This window comes from Anguilla rostrata, chromosome 15 (genome assembly GCF_018555375.3).
Source record: "Anguilla rostrata isolate EN2019 chromosome 15, ASM1855537v3, whole genome shotgun sequence".
In the NCBI taxonomy this organism is placed as follows: Eukaryota; Metazoa; Chordata; class Actinopteri; order Anguilliformes; family Anguillidae; genus Anguilla; species Anguilla rostrata.
The window spans coordinates 7,440,118-7,465,214 of NC_057947.1; the positions used below are offsets into that span (position 1 = coordinate 7,440,118).

The 25,097-nt window shown below is 48.3% G+C and overlaps 1 protein-coding gene across 4 annotated transcripts in view; it reads right to left on the bottom strand.

Moving 5' to 3' along the window:
- kalrna (kalirin RhoGEF kinase a) overlaps window positions 1-23,528 on the bottom strand; it is an 83,355-nt gene extending 59,827 nt beyond the window's left edge. For 3 of the 4 annotated variants that reach the window (XM_064311502.1, XM_064311510.1, XM_064311504.1), the window contains exons 1-12: window positions 23,482-23,528; window positions 15,944-16,139; window positions 14,209-14,383; window positions 12,260-12,455; window positions 10,616-10,782; window positions 6,415-6,534; window positions 5,053-5,271; window positions 4,344-4,493; window positions 2,234-2,348; window positions 1,687-1,802; window positions 825-947; window positions 340-522 (exon numbers count right to left, since the gene is read on the bottom strand). In XM_064311502.1, coding sequence (XP_064167572.1) covers window positions 340-522; window positions 825-947; window positions 1,687-1,802; window positions 2,234-2,348; window positions 4,344-4,493; window positions 5,053-5,271; window positions 6,415-6,534; window positions 10,616-10,782; window positions 12,260-12,455; window positions 14,209-14,383; window positions 15,944-16,139; window positions 23,482-23,488 — 1,767 coding nt within the window. In that variant the 5' untranslated portion in view covers window positions 23,489-23,528. Of the gene's footprint in view, window positions 1-339; window positions 523-824; window positions 948-1,686; window positions 1,803-2,233; window positions 2,349-4,343; window positions 4,494-5,052; window positions 5,272-6,414; window positions 6,535-10,615; window positions 10,783-11,951; window positions 11,992-12,259; window positions 12,456-14,208; window positions 14,384-15,943; window positions 16,140-23,481 lie in introns of those variants that run through there. The other variant, XM_064311503.1, reaches the window with a different exon arrangement.
- Window positions 23,529-25,097: the final 1,569 nt, after the last annotated feature.

Below are 25,097 nucleotides of genomic sequence, written 5' to 3' on the forward strand. Positions count from 1 at the left end.
AGGCCTTGCAAAAAACTAAAGACTAAAGCCCTGCTGAAGGGACTAAGTGACATTTATGGAGACTAAAACCCCAACAAGATACACTCAATCCCTGCCAGGACATTTTTTTTTTTTTTTGATAGACCACAATCCTGCTATAACAAGTAAATCTCCCAAAGACACCTGAGCCTTGCTGTAAAAACGAAATATCACCTGGAAAGACCAGAGTCCTGTTGTAAAAAGGAAATCTCTCCCTAAAGACCTGAGCCCCACTCGATAGACAAGATATCGCCTGAGGAGGCCAGAGTCTCACCGTAAAGACCAAATTTCACCCGCAGCCCAGAAGACGAGGAGGCTCACCTCAGAGCAGATCCCCAGGGACTTCTCCAGGCCGGAGCGGTACTTCCCCATCCTCAGGGAGAAGTCGCGGTAGCGCTTGTCCACGGCGGAGACCCACTTCTTCAGCTCGGTGACGTGGACGTGTCCCTTCTCCACGAAGCTGTCGGCCAGCTGGATCAGCAGCTTCACCTTCTCCTTGGTTTGCTGCGGAGGGCAAAAGGCGCGAGCGCGTTTATCACCTGCGGCTCGGACGCCGTCAAGACGCCGCGCGAGCGTCCGCCGCCGCCGCCAAGGCCCCCTCGAAAGCGCGGAGATAAATCTTTCGCGGAAAGCCTCCAACCCCCCCCCCCCAGGGGTGTTGATACAGTAACGCGGACGGGGATCATCAATCACTCTAAGTGGGGGAATCTTTGGAGGACCTGCTCCCTCAGGCTGAGGTTTGCTGGCAGGGCGTGCGGCGGGCTGGAGAAAGCGTCTGAGAGGCAGGCGGCGCGGCGCTCTCCTACCTTGGCAGAGACTCGGAAATCTTCGTACTCCTTGAGCAGCTCCTGAGTTTTCTCACTGGTCTCCCCGGGGGAGGTGTGAGTCGAGAGGTAATATTCTCCGGTTTCCTGGATCCAGTCTAAGGCCTGCAGCCAGACACAGGGAAAGTCTCTCTCGTTGCCTGTTCCAGCCGCGAGTGAAACACTCTCGGGGCCTAATTATTCCTAATTATTCCACCATGCTGACGTACATCATATATAAACACGACAACCCGAAACTCGCATACTGCCTGACCGGGTCCTTTTCTGTATGCAGAAAACTAAACAAATATTGTGGCATTACATGAAAATGACCGTAAGTAAACATTTTTCCATGTACATGTACCTCTTCAGCACTGCACTCAAACAGATAAAATGATTCACCGGTTCAGCACTGTGTTCAAACAGGTAAAGTGAGCACTCATACAGGTAAAGAGATTCACCTGTTCACCACTGCACTCATACAGGTAAAGAGAGCACTCATACAGGTAAAGAGATTCACCTGTTCACCACTGCACTCATACAGGTAAAGAGAGCACTCATACAGGTAAAGAGATTCACCTGTTCACCACTGCACTCATACAGGTAAAGAGAGCACTCATACAGGTAAAGAGATTCACCTGTTCACCACTGCACTCATACAGGTAAAGAGATTCACCTGTTCACCACTGTACTCATACAGGTAAAGAGATTCACCTGTTCACCACTGCACTCAAACAGGTAAAGTGACTCACCTTTTCAGCACTGCACTCAAACAGGTAAAGTGACTCACCTGTACACCACTGCACTCAAACACAGGTAAAGTGACTCACCTGTTCAGCACTCAAACACTACCAGAGAGCCTCACCTGCTTGGCGCTGCGCTCAAACACCACATACTGCTGGCACTGGTCCAGCCGCCTCTTCTTCATGGTCCAGAAGTGCAGCACCCGGTTCTCCCTCTGGAGTAGCTCATTCAGGATGGCTGCAGGGAGGAGAAAGACGTCAATGCAAGTGTCTATATCATGTGCCAATTCGCCAACGACACATCACATTATATACATCTTTACCACATAGGCTAATACTGGACCACCTGTTCTTCTACACAGCCCATGTTCATGCAGGATATTTATTTTAAAAAAGGGTAAGGCAACAGTGTTCCAAACAGAACGTTAAAACGCCATAGCCTTCTTGTTACAATTTTCTCCAGTACAACACACTGTTGTGAAGTAGAGCAGTGGACAGAAGCACTGTGGACTAGTGGTAGGACTCTCCACATAGATGCACAGTTCATATACTGTAAATGCACCTTGGGACACTGCTGCTGTAACGTCTGCACATGTGCATTGCAGAAGCAGGAGTAGAACGGTTGCCAGGAAACCTTGCGATTCTCTGAGACAAAAGCGGCTCGCTGACCTTTGACCTGCTGCTCGGGCCCGCGGGTGTGGCTGGCAGCTCCGGGGATGCCCACGTTGTTCCTGTGGATGTACTTGAGGAAGACCTCCGCATTCCTCCTGGCCAGCGTGCAGGCCTGCAACGCAAGGGTTAACAAATCTATTGCAGAGCCGCAGCCGGGGGGGGTGCGGGGAGGAAAACAGCCAAAGTTAAACGGATCCACTAGAGCGTGGCGCGATTAATCCTCCCTGGCTCCACACACAAACACAAATGCAGAACTGCGAGGCCTTTCTGTGCCACATCAGGCCACAGTCGCGCTCCAGCGCGCCGCGGGGCCTTATTTGTAACCATAGCCTTCCTTCGTGTCATAACGCCACGCACCAGTTCTGTCACACATAACAAACAACGCCGCGCTCGGGCCTACGGCGAAGGCACGCGGTCTCCGAGGAGAAAGTAAACCGCCGTCTCTCGGTAGTGCTTACTGCAGTGAAACACACGCGCGCGCTTCACCCGAAACCTCGCTTATCTGACGTTTGTACGGACTGCCAGCGCACTCCGTACGCTAAAATCGACTACCGTTGAACATTTGCTTTGTGGACATTTGCATTTCATTTGAATGAATCAATGATTGGGTACAGCTGCTTCTTACCTGGGAGAAACAGAACTCTCTTCAGCTAATGTCAACACATTGTACTATAGCCCGGCAACCAGCTAGGACCAGTACCACCTGCTAGCACACGCCAGTTCTGGCGCAGCCTATTTCTTTGTTACACAGTTTCTGAAAGCCTCAGTCGCTCTGCGTTATTGATGTCGTGTTAAATTTGGAGAGCGGGTACCGTAGCCATAGGGCAGCGGTGGTGACTGGCAGGCGGAGGGTGTGGGGCTGGAATGTAATGCAGTGCTGCTGTCAAAGTCACTAGCAGAAGCGTCCCTGGCCTATATAGCAGAGAACAAGCCTTCCAATAAAACAACGGAGGAAAGACCTTGACAAAGAGGGAAAGGCTTGGAAACAGCACCGCCATGGTGTACCGACACAGTTTTACCACAGAGAGGAGTCTTTTAAGAAGGCATTAACAACGAAAGCTGCTTAACTGACCGAGGACGAGAGCGATTATAAACAAAATAGAAAAATGACATGTGACATATGACATGACTGAGTGACTCTATGACCTCCGTCCACATCTGGCCGTGACCTTGACACCTAACGGCGGCGATGCTGTGTCAGCTGTGCCCGTGACCTCCTTAACCCCCACCCCCCCCCTCCTCTGGGGGCTCGGCGGCGGAAGCACAGCAAGGTCAGGGTCCGGCCTCCAATAACACAGCAGGGCTCTGGGGCCCGCATGCCTATCGCAGGTGTCCGCATATACAGCAGGGTTCCCCGCCATACCCATCTACTGCAGTGTGTGAATACATTTTCTGTGAGCCTCCCCTTTACTATACCATATGTCAACATCCATCCATTCATCCATTATCTATACCCGCTTATCCCGGGCAGGGTCGCGGGGGGTGCTGGAGCCTATCCCAGCATGCATTGGGTGAGAGGAAGGAATACACCCTGCACAGGCTGCCAATCGATCGCAGGGCACACACACCATTCAACTCACCGTTTACTCACACACTCATACCTATGGGCAATTCAGAGTCTCCAAACAGCCTAACCTGCATGTCTTTGGACTGTGGGAGGAAACCGGAGTACCCGGAGGAAACCCACGCAGACACGGGGAGAACATGCAAACTCCACACAGAAAGGCCCAGGCCGGATATATGTCCACATATTAGATTAAATTGTTTCTAAGGAAGCCATTGCAGATACACTAAATAGTTCTGTATTTAATCTGACAGGTGCAGATGTCAAAAGAAAGACAGATTACTCACACAAAAGGCTCTTTTCCCACAGGTACCTTGTGACCCACCTTAACACCTCCCATGACCCAGCAGCGGTCTCTGAGGCACAGTTTGGGAATCACTGTGTAATGGCCTGTACTGTTGCCATGGAGACGAGGCTAGTGTTGGCCCCGCATTTGCTTTATACTCAGAAACGGGTGTTGCACATTTGTTACTGAGACATCGCGAACTCCTCCTCTCTCGGGCTGGATGCAAGAGGGGTGGGGTCCTGGGGGGCATGTCCTACCTTGAGGAAGGCCTCTTTCTGCTCCAGGTGTTTGCTGATGAGGGGGATGACGTGGTCCGTCTCCGCCGTGGCGCCCAGCTTGTCGTGACCCCCGCACCAGTCCTCATCCCTCCTGTACTCCTGCTCCAAGCTTTCCAGCACACTGCAAACCTGTACAATGCACAGCGCACGTCAGCGCCGCGACCATGAAAACACGCCGCAAACCTGTACGATGCACAGCGCACATCTGTTCTGTGGCTATGGAAATACACTGTAAAAACCTGTAAAATGCACAGCCCATATCAGAACTCTGTGACCATGGAAGCCATTAAAAGCAGTGCACATCAGCTGTGTAGCCCCATTATTGCAGTGTACATAGTACACCTGAACTGTATGATTACAGCAACACAATAGACCTGAACACACTTAGATGTCTACATAGATATAGACAATGTGTATTCACCATAAACAGATACTTAGATACAGCCAGTCACACACTTTAATGAGAGCACATGCCAATTGTGATAACACTACAACACTATACTAAATATTTGCGATAAATGTGACACAATGGCAAACTCCACCAGAGAACAGTCACATGTGATATGGTTAAAAAAAACATGAGAGCATACTTCAAATATGGATGTGCAATTTTGTTAATTAGGTGATTAATCATGCCAGACACATCGAGTCATCCCTGCCCCCGGGGGGGCGCTGAGCTACGGCAGACCTGCTCAGAGGTCTTGTAGAAGGCCACGGAGGCGTTGACCAGCTTGAGGCGGTCCTCCATCTTGAGCATGAGCTGCTGCCAGTGCAGCGCCACCTTCTCGGCACAGCCCCGGATGGCGTCGGGGTCGTAGTGCCCGGCCTGCAGCATGACCTCGGCCTTCTGCTGCACCTGCAGCGCGCTCTGGTGCGTCTTCTGCAGAGAGTTGGCGTGGAACAGGGACTGCAGGATCCAAGGGAAACATTCAGGTTATTCATCATTCACCCAGGAGGCTCAAGTAATCTGAAGAAGTTAAAACCTAGGCAATCCTCACTGCATGTTTCTGTAATTTTGAATGCATTCTGCGCGTGGATTTAAAGCAGGGCTGCCCAACCCTGTTCCTGGAGATCTACCGTCCTGTAGGTTTTCATTTCAACCCAAATTTGACACCTCATTCTACTAATTAGTAGCTAATGGATGTTGGATGAGGTGTACTTTGTTTGAGTGAAACCCTACTGGGTGGTAGATCTCCAGGAACAGGGCTGGGCAGCTGTTGAATGAGGCGTGCTTTGTTAGGGTTGGAGTGACAGCCTACAGGACGGTAGATCTCCAGGAACGGGGGCTGAGCAGCCCTGATTTAAGGGAAGAGAGTGGGCTGACGGGCCCATCAGGGGCTGTTCTTATTTGCACAGATGAACTCCAGAGACGTAATGAATCTGCAGCAGAGCAGATGTCCTGGGTGGCTTTCCTGGAGATTAGCCGTAATACAGCCCTGACAGGAGAATGCCCCAGGCCGCCCTCAAACTGGAGGCACACAGCGCACCTCATCTAGTTCTGCGCATGCTCATGATTAAAACCACCCTTGTGTGTGTGTGTGTGTGTGAGCATGCATGTGTCATACATGTGTGCGTATGAGTATATGCGTATCACTGTAAGTGAAAGCCTGCTTTGTCTGCATTCTCTCATCTGGTTTATTACATTAAATTCACTTAGCAGACACTCTTTACAGAAGTGGAGAACATCAGAGTTTCTCTCAGGAATACTAAAGTAAAACAACAGCAAGAAGGTACAGAAGGCTCACTGACAGGCATTACGTGTAAAGTTAACAGAGCGAACTAGTACCATAAACAAAACTAAATACCAGCTACACAGCTGACCTGTCCCACACAGTAATAGGTATAACACTCCTACCACAGAAGGAAGTTCTAAAAAAAGAGAATAGCTAAAGTGGGTCAGGGATTTATACAAACTGTTAAATGAAAACAATCCCCACATTGTATGCACCTACATAGTATGCAGTATGTGTATGTACATACACACATATAAATAAGCATATTTGTAGCACAAAGGCCCATATTGAAGCGATCAGCCCTGTTGAGTGATCACCTCGATGGCCAGCTGGAACTGCTCGTGCTCCCTCTGCAGCTGTTCTGCCTCCGACAGCGAGCTGGCGTTCACCAGACTGGCGTTGAGCATGGACTCCCCGTTCCGGATCCAACCCAACACCTGGGTACGCAAAACACACACGACCGCTCTCACAACTACAATACTTCACATCAGTACTGGAAACCATATTGTAGCAGTTACATGGAAGAAGAGGCAGAAGAAGAAGAAGTACAAGAAGAAGAAGAACAAAAACAAGTTAAGAAGAGACAAACTGTGCAGCTGGTACAAACACAGATTAAATAAACCAAGCAACATTCACAGACATAATGTATCTGCAGTACAATCCACAATATGGCACAGTATAAATCCATAAGACACGGAGGTCCTCTCTCAGACTCAAATCCGCAGTGAGGATTTTGAAGCAGTTCATTCCATTAAAGAGTGATTAAGTTTAAAGTGGTTGTGAGTGACACATTGCATCTATTTGCTGGCTCTCCACATCAGGTCCCCACAGCCCAGTCAATAGTCATGGCTGCCATGGATATTGATTTATACAGTAAATGGAATGACAAATGATTTCCTGATTTCGCTTCTTATCTGGTCGTTTACTCATCCTCCTGTGACATAAGGAAATTTATATGGAACACAATTTATATTTTTAATCATCAATTTAATATTCAACATACAAACTGATATATTCTTACTGGACGGTAGACAATAAAATGCAACAAATTATCAGTGGAAGGTGGACCTTCAATGGCGTTAGTTTATTATAGCACTTTTCAGAAACAAGGCTTTAAAAATGTGTGTTACGTGTGTTAAAACTCTGTTTAAATATTACATTTCACAATTTTATCATGGTTAAACTGTACATGAATACATAATATTGGGCATGTGGTTTTTCTAGATTGCGGGTTTCCTGACCATATTTCTGGCGAATTTGAGGTATATCATGTCAACAAATGGCCATATATTCTGATTCTTAAAGGTGGCATTGCAATGTCTTACTTGGCACGTAAACTGTGTTTTTGTTTTAAAACAGTTTTGGAGGGGGATGCATATATTTGTATGCCGAAACATTTTTTGAGGATACATTACATGCACAGACTACCTCAAATTGGTGGACTGGTGGATCATGACAATCAAATCAAATCAAAACAAAATTACTGAAGTACAATTTACAGAAGAGCCTCTATTTTCGCACACGATTGTTGCATGCAAATTTAAAATCACAGTCGGGTATGCATAATGGCTGGCAGACAGTCCTTAACAATGCTATTCAAAAATAGCAAGAGCACTGCTATCCATCTATTAGCCTGGTTTCAATCCAGAAAATGTTCACATTTTCATTGATGAACAAAATAGCACTTTCATTTCATGAATCACCTTCACTAAAATGTAAATGTAAATGCAAACGGAAGGCATTTGCAAAGATAATAAAAGTGATTGTGGCAATGGAAAAAAAAATGGCTTTCGATTATCAAACAACACATGCATAAGCAGGACGCGGTCGGCTTGCATTCCCGCAGAGACATTCAGAGAAATAATGGAAAAAATGTGATGAAGGTTAGCTGAAAGAGGGGATATGGGCGAAGCCATTTTGTGTTTCATCAGTAATAATGGCTAACCTGGTGGGCGTGACTGCATGTGGCAGATGGGACGGCTTGCATGCATCTACAATCCATCCCTCATGAACGTGTGAAGATGAGTGAGTGAACGCTGTGATAGAGGATGATAAATGGCGCGCTGGATGTAGGCATCTGCTGTGCGAGGGAATGAGTAGCTGCAATAACAAAAACCATTCAAAAAACGGCATGCAATAATTGCGTCTCGTATACACAGCCAATGCGCGTTGTTAAATCCATACGTTGTTTTGCTAGAATCTCTCCACTGAAAAATGTGTCTTAGGGTGCACATGGGCTGCTGTGCTTCAAAGAAGTAAACTGGAATCTTTCAGGAAAAGGCACTGCAGAATTCCATTAATCATTTGAAAAGTAGGCTTTTTGGATAGCTTTTTAAATTTTTTTATTTTAAGTCAGTGTTCTAGAACTCCATTGCTTTCAAATCACCAGTAGTGATTGTTACATTAGCATGAGAATCTTCAGCTGAGAACATTCTAATCACATACTTGTGACTGCACATTCTACCATTAACAGCATTTTTCTATAAACCTCACCAGCAATTTCTATCCTGGATCTACACTGTGATTTCATTGGGGAGCACACAAAAGACTTCTCTGACTATACTTTATCCTCTTCCTCATTCCTGCCCTCACATGGGGTATCAAGGGGATGTGGTGTGTGCTGCTGAGCGTGCAAATGTGTGAAATCCCCAGCTAATGCACCCCAACTGCCCCCCCCTCCCAAATCCCCCCTGCCCCGGCCAGCTGCGCGGCACAGCTGGTACGTGTGCTTGCATACAGGCGTGTAAAACTGCAGGTCCCCTACTTTTTCACCACTTTTTCATTTTTTCCAGAGCTTACCCACCACGTGCTTGTGTATGCATGAGCATCACCTCCCTTCCTCCATCTCATAAGCCCATTTCTACCACCTTCCCCCAGAACACCATCACAACCAGCCCCGTTTCTTTCTGAGCGCCTGAATGCGAGGTGAAGCCACTCCTCGTCTCCGTCAACAGCGGTTTGGCTCTCGCTCGCCGCCTGAATGAAATTACCCAAGATGAGCGGGGAGATTCGCCGCGAGCGCCACTCAACCTCCGTGTCACTTTGTTCAGAATAAAAAAAATGACAACCCTACTCTGTGTTTTTTTTGGGGGGGGGAGGCATTCGCACAGCCTTTCAGTAATTTCAGCGGCAGCCACATTCACGGTGAAGAACCCCCGCATGCAGTCACGCTCGCGTAAAGTGGCTCCTGAAAGAGGGGAAATGTGGCAGAGGCCATATTCAATGCCCCCTTGAGCTGCTGAAGAGAGAGGATGCAGCTGGGCTTGAATGAGCCACTACATGACACTGCACTGATTTTCCTTTTTTTCCCCCAAAATGGAGGACTTCAAGAGCCTGCTTACGACATACACACATTTTAATTAGATACAGCCAGCAGGCCTGAGGCAGTGGTTGTGATCAGACACGAGTCTGTTTTCTGATATAGTGCCGCGGAAAACGTAAAAGACACAGAACTACTGATGGAAAAGCCCATTTACACTCCCAGAAACGGTGGATACAGCAATGTACTGTAAATATGTGGACCTCTTGGAAAATATAAAAAATATATTTCACAATATTGTATTTTAAAAATGTGTTATAAATTACATTTGTATATATCCCACATATATTGTGGTGTGAGGGTAATATCTTGATGATATTTTTGTATTTCGATATACTGCAGTATTTTCTGCTGATAGATACAGAACTGCTAATGCTACACTCCGCGGCCTTTTAAATGAGGGTCATTTTTTACATAAAAATGAGTAGCATTCCGAGTCTGAATTATGCATATGAACTTTGAATAAATGATTTGCGGATTTCTGTGTCAGGGGAGGTGGCTTCTAAGTCTCTCATTTGGAAGTAAGAGTCAAGCATGAGTCAAGTATGTCTTCCTGGTCCAACCGCTGCAATTATGCAATTCACTGAACAGAAATAGCACCAGGCATTTGCAACAAATTCCTTACTCCAAGAGTAAAACAATAATATAACGTTTACGCCATGGATTATGCATTTGGAGCTATATAACTTATAGCTATAAACGAAATGACACAGTATAAAACCAAACAATTGATATAGCACAGTAAAGTGTTTCAAAGAATAAATCTGAAATCCCATTATATGTGTATGCAGGAGGGAGAGTAGGTGATGGTGATAACATTTTCTTTTTCGTAATTAGCGTATCTATTTTAGAAGTTAACCAGAGGCTGTAAGAATTCTGTTCCGGTAAAAAATGAGAATGAGAAGGAGGGAAACATAGTCTGCACTTTAAGCAAAGAACAGATAATACTGTGAAGGTATCATTAATACAGGAAGAAGCTTTCTGGTCTGGAGATAAGGTATACTGTATGTAATGTAGGATCACCAGCAAGATACAGAAACCAAGACTTTTTCTTTTCCTTCAGAGCAATTCATTTTTCATCCTCAGATGAGCCTGCATGTAGTGCGTGTGTGTTTGTGTGTTTGTGTGTGTGTGTGTGTGTGTCTGTACGTGTGTGTCTGTATGTGTTCTAATGTGATTAAACGGCGGGGTTGCCCTACCTGTTTGACCTCGGCCTGTAGGTGGCGCAGTTGCAGACACTGCTCCAGCCGTTTCTGTGTCTGGTCTGCGCTCAGGTCCAGCTCGTGCTGTTTCTCATGGAGAAACTCCAGCAGCTCCTGCACCTGTGTGGCCAGGTCCACCTCCTTCTCCCCCGTCAGCTCTATGCCTGTCACACACACACACACACCCATAAACACACACACACACACACATCCACACACACACACACACACACACACACCACCCACCAACACCACCCACAAACACACACACACACACACACACACACACACACAGACGTGTTCACATGCAGACACAGACATGAAAAAAACCACACATGCGTTAACATTAACACACAGTAAAAGGGGGATGTGTCTTCACACTAGATGGAACTGTATTATATTCCATGAACCTTCAGTAAACTCTCTCATTATTATCTAACAGGCAAAAAATATATACATAATCAAATATTAATAGTTGTGCTCGGCTAAAATTGGTTGGTTTGGAGGTCTTTCAAAATAAACACATGAGAAAAAACAAGTGCATCAAATTATTTACACAGGTTTCTTGTTCACATACTGCTTTCTATTGTGAGTGTATTCATTAAATATTTATCATAAAGTTTAATGAAGGAACTTCATTATTGCCACTTCTTGTTTTATGGTTCTTTTTTTGAAAGGCAAGGAAATCAAAGTTCATTTTACTTCCATTGTCATAAAAATTGAATTTTTTTTAAGCACATTTACAATAACCACTTGAAAGAGACATGGCTCAGTCTTGCCACAGAACTTATTAAATAAAGCCATATTCAGACTACACCATGCATCTGAGAAATATACAGGCGCCAAAGAACAGCTTACAACATTTCAATATCCCTGAATGTTTAAATGCCGCTCTAAGTCAGCCTTTGTGATTGCGTTTAAATGCCCAGTGTAGGCCCAGCGGTGCGTGAAAGCCGCACGCTAAGATTGGCAGGAAGCGCTGAGGCGGCGGCGCGGTTCCGCAGCTGCGCGTAGGAGAGGGGACTGCGAGGGTTAAACCCCGCTAGCCTCCCGGCGTGTCGTATTGACGCACCGCGCGAGTAAGAGGATTGTGGGAGAGGGGGGGAAAGGCCACGCTTTTTAACCCAAATAGCGACTCCTCAGCAGCTGGCGAGCTCCAGAGCTGAATAAACAAGGCCGACGTTTTTCCTCACGTTCTCTTGGTCGAGCCTTTACTCGGTAAGCAAAAAAAAAAAAAAAAAAAAAACAGCGCGGCAGCTGTCTTAATCCGAACGCGCGTCCGAGAGGGCAGGCCCCTCCCCCGGACCTGGTCTGGCCCCTCCCACTCACTCACCGGAGGCCTGGACCTCCATGATGTACTGGTGGAGGCTCTGCCCCCCAGACCAGGTCTGGCCCCTCCCACTCACTCACCGGAGGCCTGGACCTCCATGATGTACTGGTGGAGGCTCTGCCCCCCAGACCAGGTCTGGCCCCTCCCACTCACTCACTGGAGGCCTGGACCTTCATGATGTACTGGTGGAGGCTCCGCCCCCCAGACCAGGTCTGGCCCCTCCCACTCACTCACCGGAGGCCTGGACCTCCATGATGTACTGGTGGAGGCTCTGCCCCCCAGACCAGGTCTGGCCCCTCCCACTCACTCACCGGAGGCCTGGACCTCCATGATGTACTGGTGCAGGTCCTGGCCCTGCTGGATGACCTCGAAGGTCATGTTGTTCATGGCCAGCTTGCGCTCGGCGTGCCGCTGGAGCCTCTGCTCGGCCAGCGCCAGGTCCTCCGAGCTGAAGTCGCTCGTCTGCCGCTGCAGGTCCTCGTTCCAGGCGTCCAGCTCCGCCGTCACCTGGCAACACAAACATTCATTACAGAGTGGAATATACCACATATACTATTGAGGATACTTTATATGTATAATATACAGTATATTGTATAGTGTATATGCCATTCATCATCTGAACCATAAAAGATACAGCAATGTTTCACAATATATGAGCAAAAATGATAATTAATGATAATTAATTAATCCTAATTTCAGATATTTAAAAAGAGAAAGAAAGCCGCACACTCCCTGCTTCCAAATATTGAAATTCTTTCTCAAAAATGAATTTTTGTGAAATATAATTAAATTCTATTCAGATAATTATGTGAAAAGTTAAAATATTCACTAAATATATTGCAGTATATTCTGTATATTAAGGGCACCGTATCACACTGCTTTGTCCAATACCTGGCGGCTCCTAAGGACATTGTAGCAGCATGACGCCACACCCTCAGCCGCACGCTAAAGTACACAATCCATCTTCATTAGCCACGTGACACGATTCATATCGAATTAGGATTATTATATTATCGGTCCAAACCATCCGTGCGAAAGGAGTATGGATCTTTAAATCTTCCTCCGGCATTTCTCACACCAAACCGTTCTACGCGTTTTATCTTTAAACACTCAACCGAGTTTTTTTTCTTTCTGCTGAAATCGTTATTTTCGTGCGCAATTGCTAATGGCAGATAATGAAACCAATCAGCCATTTTGTAATCAGAAGTGTATCGGCTTCTGCTGAGCGAGGTGGGGACTGAGACCGGCAGACATGCATTATCCCAGCAGGTCAGTAAATAAGTGCTCGCCGGTTGATTAATTCTGTATAACAGTCGATTTCATCCTCAAATACCCCTCTTCTGCTACTTCGTGATATAAATCTCCTCAGAAAAGGCTTGGCTCTTTCCCTGTTTTCCTAACGACAGTGAAAACCTCCACGTTAAACATACTGTAGAACTGAGTCACTGTGGTCCACTGTATGCTTTCAATTCTACAGTGAAGCAATTATAAAATGGAAATGTAAACTGAAAATTACTCAAATGCCTTTGTTTATTGAAATAATGTTGGTTTAGAATGCGTAAAGCACGTAAGGAAAACCATGCCGTGACATTGCACCCATCCGCATCCCAATGTGTACATGAACAAAAAAAATCAGTAAACAAATACCGATGTGTGTGCTAACCTATCTGCTTTGGAACTCTGCGCTAGCTCTCCGAGCTGTCAAAATAGGGCCCCATGACTAATTCCTTCATTATCAGGGAAAAAGGGCTGTATTGCTCGGCACTGAAAAATGCAGTCCGTGGTAATTTGTGATTCCAAGCAAATATGTTTGAGACACGCACACACATAACCATCCCCATATGCATGCGCACAGGCGTGCACACATATATTCTCTGCTCTTTTTAATGTAGAATACACTGCAAAGCAGGACCGGTCCACCATGCAGATTACCCACAGCTCTTATTAGGAAGAACACGGCTATCAATCTAAGTCAACTGCTATCAGGGCTCCCCAGCCAAACACTGCATTATTTAATAAAGTGCAGCAGCGAGCAGATGTACCCACACGAACAGAGACTCGCTCCCCTCTCTCTCTCTCTCTCTCTCTCTCTCTCTCTCTCTCTCTCTCTCTCTCTCTCTCTCTGAACCCCCTCCTCTAGGGCCACCTGAGCCTTTTTCCCCAGGGACCCTCCCACAATCTGCTCCCCCCCCGCCCCCACCTACCCCCGCCCCCCCCAATGCAGGCCCCTCCCCCACCCACCGGGCCGCCGCCCACTCACCTCGATGGTGTACTGCTCAAAGATGCGCAGCTGCAGGAAGATGTCCAGCTTGATCTTGCGCTCGTGGAAGAGCTCCTCCATCTGACCCTGGGCCTCCTCCAGCTGCTGCAGCACGCCCTCGATGTGGGCGATAGAGCTGTTGTGCGGCATCTTGTTGCTGGACATGGCCGAGTCCCTGCAGGACGGAGGGGAGGGGAGCGGGAGGCGACAGGCCGTCAGCGCCCGTTCCCGATGGCGGGAGGGCGCCGACGGGCCCACGTGGGCAGGGAGAGCTAGGCACGGTGGTGCCAACTCGGAGCGGGGGGCAATGATTTCACGGCAATGATGTCACCCGCGACTAGCCCACACCGCCTAGATCAGTTCCCTTCGTTCCTGGTCTCAGGAAGAGCCGCAGGGTCGGCTGGTTTTTGCTGCTACGCGCCACTTCGTTGGTTTCCTGGGTCTGAATTGGTTGCGAATATTAAAGCGAAAGCAAGAACCAGCAGACCCCGCGGCCCGCCAGGACCAGTAATGAAGATCACTGCCGCAGCTGTAGAGACCGCCCCCCTGGGCATGGTCTGAGTGGACTGTGCATTCGGGACGCTAACTGGGACGCTGCGGTGACGACTTTCAGTAATCACCATCACTCTCAATATAAGTCAATGCATCCCAAGCTAAAAAAAAATGGGAGAAATATATGCTAAAATACTGACAGAGCAGAAGACTGTGAATGGATAGCCCCCTTTTAAGAAGCAGCGCTGGCCTTAAAAATCCTGGCCCTTCCTTTCAGAGAGCTGGGCCAAATTAAGTACTGACAGTAAAATTAAAAGCAAGGGCCCAGAGGATATAAATCAACTGGTTTTTTTACATCTCCTGTTAGACAGTGTTACAGTTTATTAGCCTCGTGATGAAGCCATTTCATCAGTCAAACTGAGCGCACTACTCACGCTAACAGGAGAACTGTAACTGCATTTACCTTTCATTAAGAAACATAAGAAACGAACGTAACCTTTGTTATATGAAATCTTCTCGTCCGTTTTAACCGTCAATGCGATCAAACCGGTATGGACTCAATTTTCACACCGAGAAAAGCAGACGAGGAAAACGCTCTCCTTTGTTGTCATCACATTCAGATGTAATTTAATAGAGCTCCCCTTTGCGACAGCACACACAAGGAGCTATTCTCGTGAAAGCAAATAGCTCAATCAAAGGTTAATTGTGTGACAAAGCGAGAAATATCTCCATTGCATAATTAGCCCATCTTCCTCTGAGCGGCACGATGCCTTATTAATAAAAGCAATGAACGCGCAGCTACCCGACTCTTCTCTCGTGCCAACCGCGCTCGGAGAAGATCTCCCAAGACAACGGGGACAGCTGAGTTTCCATGCTGTTTACCGTCCCCAGTGACACTTGACTGGTAATCAGCAGGCTGTGGTTTGAAATATAAAATATCAATCTGTAGCAACACCCTCGAGCAAGGCTCATAACCTGAATTCCAGTAAATATCCAGTCGAATACATGGGGTACGAGCAGACAGCTACGTACTTTGCCCAGGACAACAACGTCCAGCAGGCAAACAAATGTGAATACACTAGGGTGATGTTTAACCTCATATTATATAGGGATGACACATATATCTCAGATAGTTCTGGTTACACCTACTGCTATATTGCTTGTTTTTGCTGTAAGCTCATACATTCATTTCAGCTGCTAGCCAGCAATACTGCCCCCTGCAGGCAGGCAGCGGAAGTCTCACCTCAGCTGCTGGATGAGGTCCTCCCCCTCCTTAATGACGTTGAGCGTCGCCTCCAGCGTGGCGGTCTGCTGCTGCTTGAACTGCTTGATGAGCTCCTGCACGGAGTCCACCGAGTCGGAGCACACCTCCTCCAGGAGCTCCTTCTGAAGGTCCTCCATCCAGGTCCACAGCTGGAGGGGGGAGATGCAGAGGACGGCTCCCATGAGGGCGGGCAAAAAAAACCGGCTGCGTTTTTTTAAACAGCTCAATGCCTGGCCTCGTTGAGAGAGGTTGCTCACTAGCGCCAGCACGGCTGGCTCCAGTAAAGGTCCTCAGCCGCCCATTTCAATGTGAGTCAATGGTACCAATGAGGTCATCCTCCCTGCCTGGCTGAGGAGCTCCTGTAACTACTGAAGTTGCTGAGGCGCTATAGAGCTGCAGTGGCTAAGGAACAGACAGACCGGTCAATGAAAGAACATTACACAGCCTCTATGTTAAAGAGTTTTCTTATAGTTTGAGTCTTATGTTAATGCTACAGCGAGTCTTCGCGGGCATGCTCAAAATACACACGGGTGCAATCAACACACAAACTGTTGCAATCAAAACACCACGGTAAGTCTGAACATGAAATGATGCAGAACCGGAATAAATTATCCAGCGAACTCATGACGGAGTCACAATACTTCTCTCAAGAGGAGGGGAAACAGAATCCCAAATCCACACAATAAATATATCACCACGTTACACCACACAGGGAAGTGTTTTCTTTCTGCGGTCTGGTCATGGTTTCGATAGCGCGGCTATTCATCCGAACTGGGTCTACCTGTGCGCTGCTGTTATTTCTGCTAAGGTCACAGACGTTAAAATGCTTTTTCTGCTCGGCCGTTCTCTGAGAATGTCCCTGTCGTTAGAAATGGCACAGGACTCCCGCACTGTGGCATTTCTCGCCAGTCCCCGATTCGCTTTTGTTTGCGCTCTAATTTCTCTCCTTAGGCGAAGGCTCGAGAAGGTCACGTCGCCTTCGCATTCGTTAAAACTGTTCCATTCCTACTGGAGTTTTTCAGAAATATCACTGCAGCATTGGCATCACATTAAATCATTGTGCACTTCTCCTAGATGATTATCAGCAGGAAAATAGATGCTCTTTCCATCATTAGAACAGGTGTCCAATGCTTGACTATCACAACATGCAGTGAAAGAGTAAATATTCTCAAATGCAATGGTATGCGAAAAGATAGAGAATATTTCCCCAAAGACTCCCACACAATTGAGTCTGTCAATTTGTCTAAATTAAAGGGCCACATATCATTTGACCACCAGGGGGCCAACGTAGACTCAAAGGGGGTAATGCTTGGCGATTTGATTGCTCTCATTCTCAGTTTCACAAATAGGACCAAAAAAGTGTATTGAGTCAGCAAAAAACACAGCTGGGAACATTTTAACTTCTTAAATTTTAGAAAATGACATTGTGCTTTGTTTGTCTGTTAAAACAGTGAATAACCAAGTATGAGGACAGCTTATGGGTATCAGCCAGCTTGTGTGTGTGTTTGTGTGTTTGTGAGGGATACTACCATTAATATGGTTTCTTAATCATATCGGTCAGCATCCTTTCAAATTAGATACACAGCTAAACAACAGGACATTAAGTGCAAATTCAATGGGCCTTGCGAGCAACAACCAAGAGCCAAATCAGTAACTATGCAAACAATGCTGTAGCCTACAAGGGCACTAGGTAATGTACAGAATGCAATGACATCATAGGGCCTTCTGATGGAAGTGGATGTGTTCTGAGATATGATCCCATTCACTTGATGAGCCCATACGGGCTAAATGAGAAGCCTGGCTAGGCTCCATCAAACATTCTTATGTTCATTTACGTCTCCTCCAGGCCATGGCAATAAAGCGCCCAGCTGTCATATACAATATTATACAATTTGTTAAGCTAATTCTAAGCATACACAGGCGATTATGCACATTGCAAATGAGACAATGTGAGGAAAGGGATTTCTTTATATCAATTCAAGATATTCTTTTAAATAAAAAGCATTATTTGGTAAATTAATTAAATTATCTGCCACATTAATGAGCCATGCTAATGGTTTGTTCTCCTTGAGCGTAAATTTGCTTAACAAAACTGATTATTTTTTACATTATGGTGCCATAAATCCAGATAAAGCACTGAAAAGCCATTCAAATTGTGCTCTATCAAGGAAGCTCTTACAGTTAATGTGAGAGGTACAGTACAAGACTAGCTTGTACACAGTATACCGTATTCATGTTGCAAGGGTTAACCCTTCTATAAAACAGAGTGGCTTTGCCGTTTCTGTGGTTCCCATAGTAACCGCTCTTCATGTCTGATCTGAGCACGCTCAGGATTACAAATGTTGCTCTGCAAGACCCCAGCAATTCTTACCGCTGAAGGATTCCTGCTGTACGGCCTAAGCCTAACTAGTTCACGTAGAATTACACAGAGACATTTGAATAAGGACATGGGATTAGCAGGGAAATAAAACAGAACTGGCTTACGTATTGAAATATAGTGCTGATATGGGGAAGAGGTAAGTACGCATGGTGCACACACCAGGTATATACCAGCACGTAGCGTGCAAATGTGACGCTAATACGAGGACTATAATCAGTAGCTTTAGCATACAGGCAGACTTCCGCTACCAAATGGAGGGGTTGAAGTGGGTCCTGTCTTAGTTAGGACCTGTTTAGGCGGAGGATTCCCTGGGAAAACCAGGCTGTTCTGAGAAGGGGAATTCTGTAAGGCAGTTTTCCGTCTGGAACGAGTAGGAAATCGGCGCAGAAACTGGGAGACAATGCTGCTGGAGACACTTTCTTTTGAGATCAAACGAGGTGCTGAGTTATTGAAGCCATTAAATATCCCAAACCACTCATAAGAAAGAGTAGGGATTTCCCCCAGCGTCCTGTCTGAGTTTCTAACATTCCTCTCCAGTTCTATCATCTTCTGTTGAAAGGATCCCAACCTCACCGCCACAGCTGACTGGTGGGGAGCCTTTCCATGCAGAATGGCTGTCTTGCATCACCCAGGAAGGAGCTGCAAGTCAATGGTGTGTGATGGTCATTACATCCCCTCATTGTTTAAAAAACAGTGAAAGCTGTGAATAAGCAAAGCGCGAGGGACCTCAGGTGTGTGTGTGTGTGTGTGTGTGTGTGTGTGTGTGTCAGACAGAGAGAGTGAGAGAGAAACGGGGGTGTACAGACTCAGTGACCATCACAAAAAGGCCTGGCTATCTAAAGATCACAGACTGGCATTTAATATCGGTGATGTGCTTATTGGAGGGGGAAGGGGGGATGTATCTACTTTCATTTTTTTCATTTGTGTACTTTAATGCTTTTGCAATGCAGCTCACTTGTCTTGCAAAAGAAGCACACTTGAATTTGAATTTGAGACACGGGAGACAGACGCAGGGCAGGAGTTCTAACAGCCTTCTGGGACACAGAGCTGGCACACGGTTCAGTTCCTCTTTAATCCCTACAACCAGCCCGACAGAGGGGGGGCAGGGGGGGCAGGGGGAGGGCGTGGGGGTGGGGGATGCGATGACAGAACTCCGGGGGACATCACAGTCGAGTCAGCAGCCAGAGACCTGGCTCTCTCCCAGGCCGAAGACACAGCGCCGAAGACACAGCGGTGGCTGACTTTCCGGGAGCTTCCGTTTCTCGTCTGTTAATTAGCATCACGTTTCAACAGCGCGTCCTCGGCGTTAAAGCTGCAGACACAGCGGCAGACGCCGAGGGCTCGAATGTCCCGATGGAGCAGAGGGGAGGGTCAGGGGCTCCAGCGGCACCCCCTGGGGTGAGCGGGGCCAGGGGGGACCCCGACAGAGGGCCGGCATTGGGCCAACAGCAACACGCATCGAAGCCTCCGCTCGAACACAGCGGCGAGCGGCGGCTCTGACACCCAATCAAACTCTGGGGTTAAACTGTACAGACACCGTTCATCCCACTGTTTAAATATGCGGGATGTACAGTGTTTCAGTCAGATCAGGCTTTTACTGCCATTACACACATACACACACAGGCATGTGTACACACACACACTCTCTCTCACACACACATGCACAGGCGCATGCACACACATACTCACACATGCACACGCACTCATGCACACACACACACACAGGCACACACACACACACATGCACACAGGCACACACACACACACACACTCACACATGCACACGTGTGCTCACACACACACACACACACACACTCACAGGCACAAACACACGCACACACACACACATTCACACAAAATCAACAAGTCAAACAGTTAATCCCCTAAAGTACGACTTTTGCTCCAAACCTCAAGAAAAATAATGTCAGCTGGATTCATGGGATTTCACAAACGTGATTAAATTAATCCAACTCCAACATTTTAAATCAATTATATTTTACGGGATAAAAGAGCAAAACGGGGAGAAAAAAAACTGGCATTCAAATCACTCTGATGCAATAACTGGAGTCTGGACAAAGCAGTACGGATTTTGAACTAGCCGTACTAGCAGTACTATTTAAAGCAATACAACGACGGCAGTAAGAACAAGCGAGACCTCCTTTCATGTCTAAAGTGTGTGTCTGGCGTGTGCTGTGTGTACCTGCTGTGTGGGCAGCGGTATTGACTCTGACGGAGCATCTCCTCTTTAGCCAAGCAGAACGCACGCCAGACAGAGTCTTCCAAAGAGCCCAGACCGCACGGGTCCATCTGAACATGAAAACCAATGTGCACAGCACAGCACAGACGACCGGCTGCCTCCTTCCAGCCAACACTGTAAAATGACTGCAATTTTCTATTGTCCTGCACACTCAGCAGATTGTACTTATTTGACACTAATTGCTTTGTTAAGTACCTGCAATATGATCTGCTGTATATCGCTTACATCAGTGAGATGCAATGCAAAACCAGTGGGGCAGACATACTATACGGATCTGTTATCTTGCCATACAGCGTATAACTAATGACTATGACAAATGAGAGAAACAGATTCAATGTTAGAAGTAATTATTTTAGTAATTTTGTAGAGAGCGAAACCAGTAATGGCCCTTAACCAGAACAAACGGAGGGATAACTCCCTGACTTCAGGATCATTACCCGTGGATACACATTTTGACATAATAGTGATTTGTGTAACTTGAGTGATGCAGTTTCTTATATCCCAGTGCAGACCCGGTGATGTTCCGGGTAGAACACTGCCGTTGTACCCTTGAGTATGGTATTTAACCTGCATTGCCTCAGTATATATCCAGCTGTATAAATGGATGCAATGTAAAAATGCTATGTAAAAACTGTGTAAGTCGCTCTGGATAAGAGCGTCTGCTAAATGCCTGTAATGCAATGATGCGGGGGCACTGACATCACCCTAAAGTGATGGCCGTCCCAGCATGCAATGTGAGCTGTGGCGCTCGCATCATCGCTCGCTAAGATCCGCGAATACGATCTGACAGGATTCCTGGAACCGCCGGCGATCCGCGCGGGAAGCCCGGCTCTCAGAACCACATGACTCTCTTCACTCTTTCGCACGAACCCTCGTCTGCTCACAGCGACCCGGTGCGGTCCGCACGAACGCCGGCTGCGCACCGCAGCGCAACCTCTGTGACACTCCGCGCCCTCTACGCTCCTAAAACCTAAAAATTTACAGCCTGCTTACCAGGCGCCCTGTGGTTCTCGCGCCCCCAAAAAATAAAAATAACTCAGACGCGAGCAGTCGAAGACGTGCGTCGGCTGCCAATATGGAATAGAGCGTATAGAATCAATTACACACGCTGCGCGGTGGGGTCAGGCATGTAGACCCGCAGCCAGTGCCTGAGGAACACAGACAATATAACTCCCACCGTTAGCTTTAACCGGAGCCACGAATTCAGCGAAGTTTGAAGACTCCACAACAGCTCCACAGGATATAAAAGCGGATCGCAAGCATTCAAGGTAATTCTATTACCTTGAAAGAAAGGCAGAAGGAAAAAAAAACGAAACTCAATTCTCCCAAAAAAAACGAAGTCACGATAACAAACACGGCCGTCACAAACGACAACGGATCGATAAATCGGCACGACCGAGCGCCAGGGAGACGCAGCCCGGCGAAACCCAGCCCGGGAAATCCGCCGCGCGACGATTACGGTAATCCGTTAGCCCCAGCCGCGCGGCTTAGCCTTAATATTAAACCGCGCTGAGCTTAGAGCGCTAACCGCTTCCCGCCGCCGCCCGCGCGTTTTACGCATTCCGGGGCGGCTCGCTCTCTCGGCGGCGCATTGCTAGCGCGCGTCACGCGTCGATGTGACCGCCTCAGAATCGGCGCGTCCGCCAGCGGAGCGGACGCGGCGACGAGACAGCAAGATCGAAAGAAAGGGCTCCGCGTCTTTTTTTAAAATTCAGTTTATTTTTTTTGTCGGTTGAAGGACTGATTAGAGACGAGGGCGGCAGGGCAGCGGGACGCCGCGGCGGGGATCAGAAACAGGACCGCGCGCGCGAGACCGCTCGCCCCTCGGTTCGAACGACAGAGGGGCGCTGCGGGGCGTCGACCGCTGCGTGACCTGGTGGATAAGAAGAGCAATTTCACAGAACAGAGGGAAGAGACCGCTTAGAATTTTTTTTTTTTTTAAACTCTAGGCCTGCTACGTGACGTATTATATAGGCACTGGCAGAAAGCGCAATAAAACAGCCGCATTTGAAAGCTACAGAGGCCCCCGCCCTCCTGCATTACTAAACACACGTTCATCTCTTTGAGTTGTAATATGTAATAAAGCGTATATCAGTGCTGTTTCGGTGAAGCGGAGGTTCGCGGAAAGCGTGCCTCAGACGCGCACACGCTCAGATCGGCCCTGCTCGCGAGCACTCTCATCTGGCAGGGATCAGACTCCGCTGGAGCACAGACTCCCCGCATTCCTCAGTAATCTGGCAGTGATCCCCTCTGAATGACTGGTATGCTCCTCAGTGCAGTCATTAACGGCAGTTTAGCCCCCCCCCCCAGACAGACAGCTGAGGCCGCGGCGTCTGCTAACCGCCCCCGCCCTCCCCCCCGCGTCGCCCCACGCGCGCTGGAACGTTCCGACGACAGCCGGGTGGAGGGAGGCGACGGGCAGCATCCGCACCTATTTATCTATCGACACCCCCAACCCCCTACCGCACACCCCCAACCCCCTCCCCACACCCCCAACCTCCTCCCACACACCCCAACCCCCTACCGCACACCCCCAACCTCCTCCACACCCCCAACCCCCTCCCACACACCCCAACCCCTTGTCTTCCCGCACAGCCCCAACCCTACCCTGCACACCCCCAACCTCCTCCCGCACATCCCGCACCCTCCCGTCACCCCCAACTCCTCCCCACACCCCACCTCTGCCCCCACACGCCTCCAACTTCCTGGGCTCCCCCCAACCTCCTCCGACACCCCAACCCCTCGCACACTCTCCATCCTCCTCTCGCTACTACCTCCCTACTCCCTCCTCCTCCTTCCCACTCTCCTCTCCCCCAGCATTCTCGTTCCCTGGGCTGGCCCTCGTCCTGGGGCGGCCTACTCTCTTTGGTGTTGTGGGACCGGACATGTCCAGCAGGAGCTTCCCTCTGCTCCACGCGCTCGGACGAAGTCCTGATCTGCACTCCAGGTGCGGGCCGCCTTGTAATCTCTCCGTTCGCCTCCCCCGTCTGGCTAGCTGCTCCGCGCCTCAGAGCTTGTCTGCTTGTGAGTGTTCTCTCCGCCCCAACAAACACCAGAGATACTACACAGAGCCAGGTTACGCACACGTGACAAGACCTCTGTCTCTGTCTCTCTCTGCTGCTGAGCTCTCCTCTTCTCTCCTTTCCTCTCCTCTCCTTTCCTCTCTCCTCTCCACCCTCAGTCTATGATCTCTCTCTCTCTGCTGAGCTGTCCTCTCCTCTTCTCTCCTCTCCTCTCCTCTCCTTTCCTCTTCTCTCCTCTCCTCTCTCCTCTCCACCCTCAGTCTAAGATCTCCCTCTCTCTGCTGAGCTCTCCTCTTCTCTCCTCTCTCCTCTCCACCCTCAGTCTAAGATCTCTCTCTCTCTGCTGAGCTGTCCTCTCCTCTCCTTTCCTCTCCTCTCCTTTCTTCTCCTCTCCTCTCCTCTCTCCTCTCCACCCTCAGTCTAAGATCTCTCTCTCTCTGCTGAGCTGTCCTCTCCTCTTCTCTGCTCTCCTTTCTTCTCTCCTCTCCTCTCTTCTCTCCTCTCCTCTCCTCCCTCAGTCTAAGATCTCTCCCACGGGGGCACCTGGTAAACTCCCCGGAGCGATGGCATCACACGGAGGGAGAGAGGCCATCTGTGCTGAGAGTGTGGTGTAAACCCAGGCTCTGTAATCCCAGCACTGCCAGGCAGAGATGCTGTTTTTCACCACCGCGCCCGGAGCGAGTGAGGAGGGAGCCGTGAGACGGGGCGAGTATCCGGGTCGCGCGTGCACGGGCCGGCCAAATCCCTGCCGCCGTCAGACGCCGGACCTGACCTCGAGCCGACACCCACGGGGGCGTGTCCTCGCACGCGGGAAAACACGTGACGTCGGCACGGCCCGGACGGTCGGGACGGACTCCCACCTGGGGCCGCTCCAGAGGTTTACCCAAACTACGGAAAACCGTCTCGATCACAGAGGCGGGGATTAAAACAACCGCGGCCAATGGGAGATCGGCAGTTTGGGCCAAAGCCCGTACGAGACTCTTTTACACTACGGTGGGTGTCTAAGCCCCGCAAATCTTACGATTATCCCCAGCTAAGCCTTTTTTTGGTTAATCTGCGGATTATTTATTTATTTATCCAATCCGCTTTTTAAATAACGATGCACCACAGAATTTAAAGTCTCAGTTGTGCTCCTGTAACGTAAAGCACGTTATGTAGACTCTGTGTGATATCAGGCTGATTTTCCTACTATAGATTTTCTACCCAATTTTTATAGATTTAAAAATCCATATCATGCTGGTATTACAGATTTCATATATCCCAATCATATCCCAGACCTAGTCCAAATCCTCTTTGTGTGCGCTCAGTAGGGGGATCATTGCATTAAAGCACACACAATGGCGGTATCAAAGCAAAAGACCTTCATAGCATAAACAAGATTAGACATCGACACATATGGAATAATGTGTCTGCCCAGCCCTTGTACAGGGCATGACCACAATCTCAACCTGTACAATCGTGACATCTCTCCGC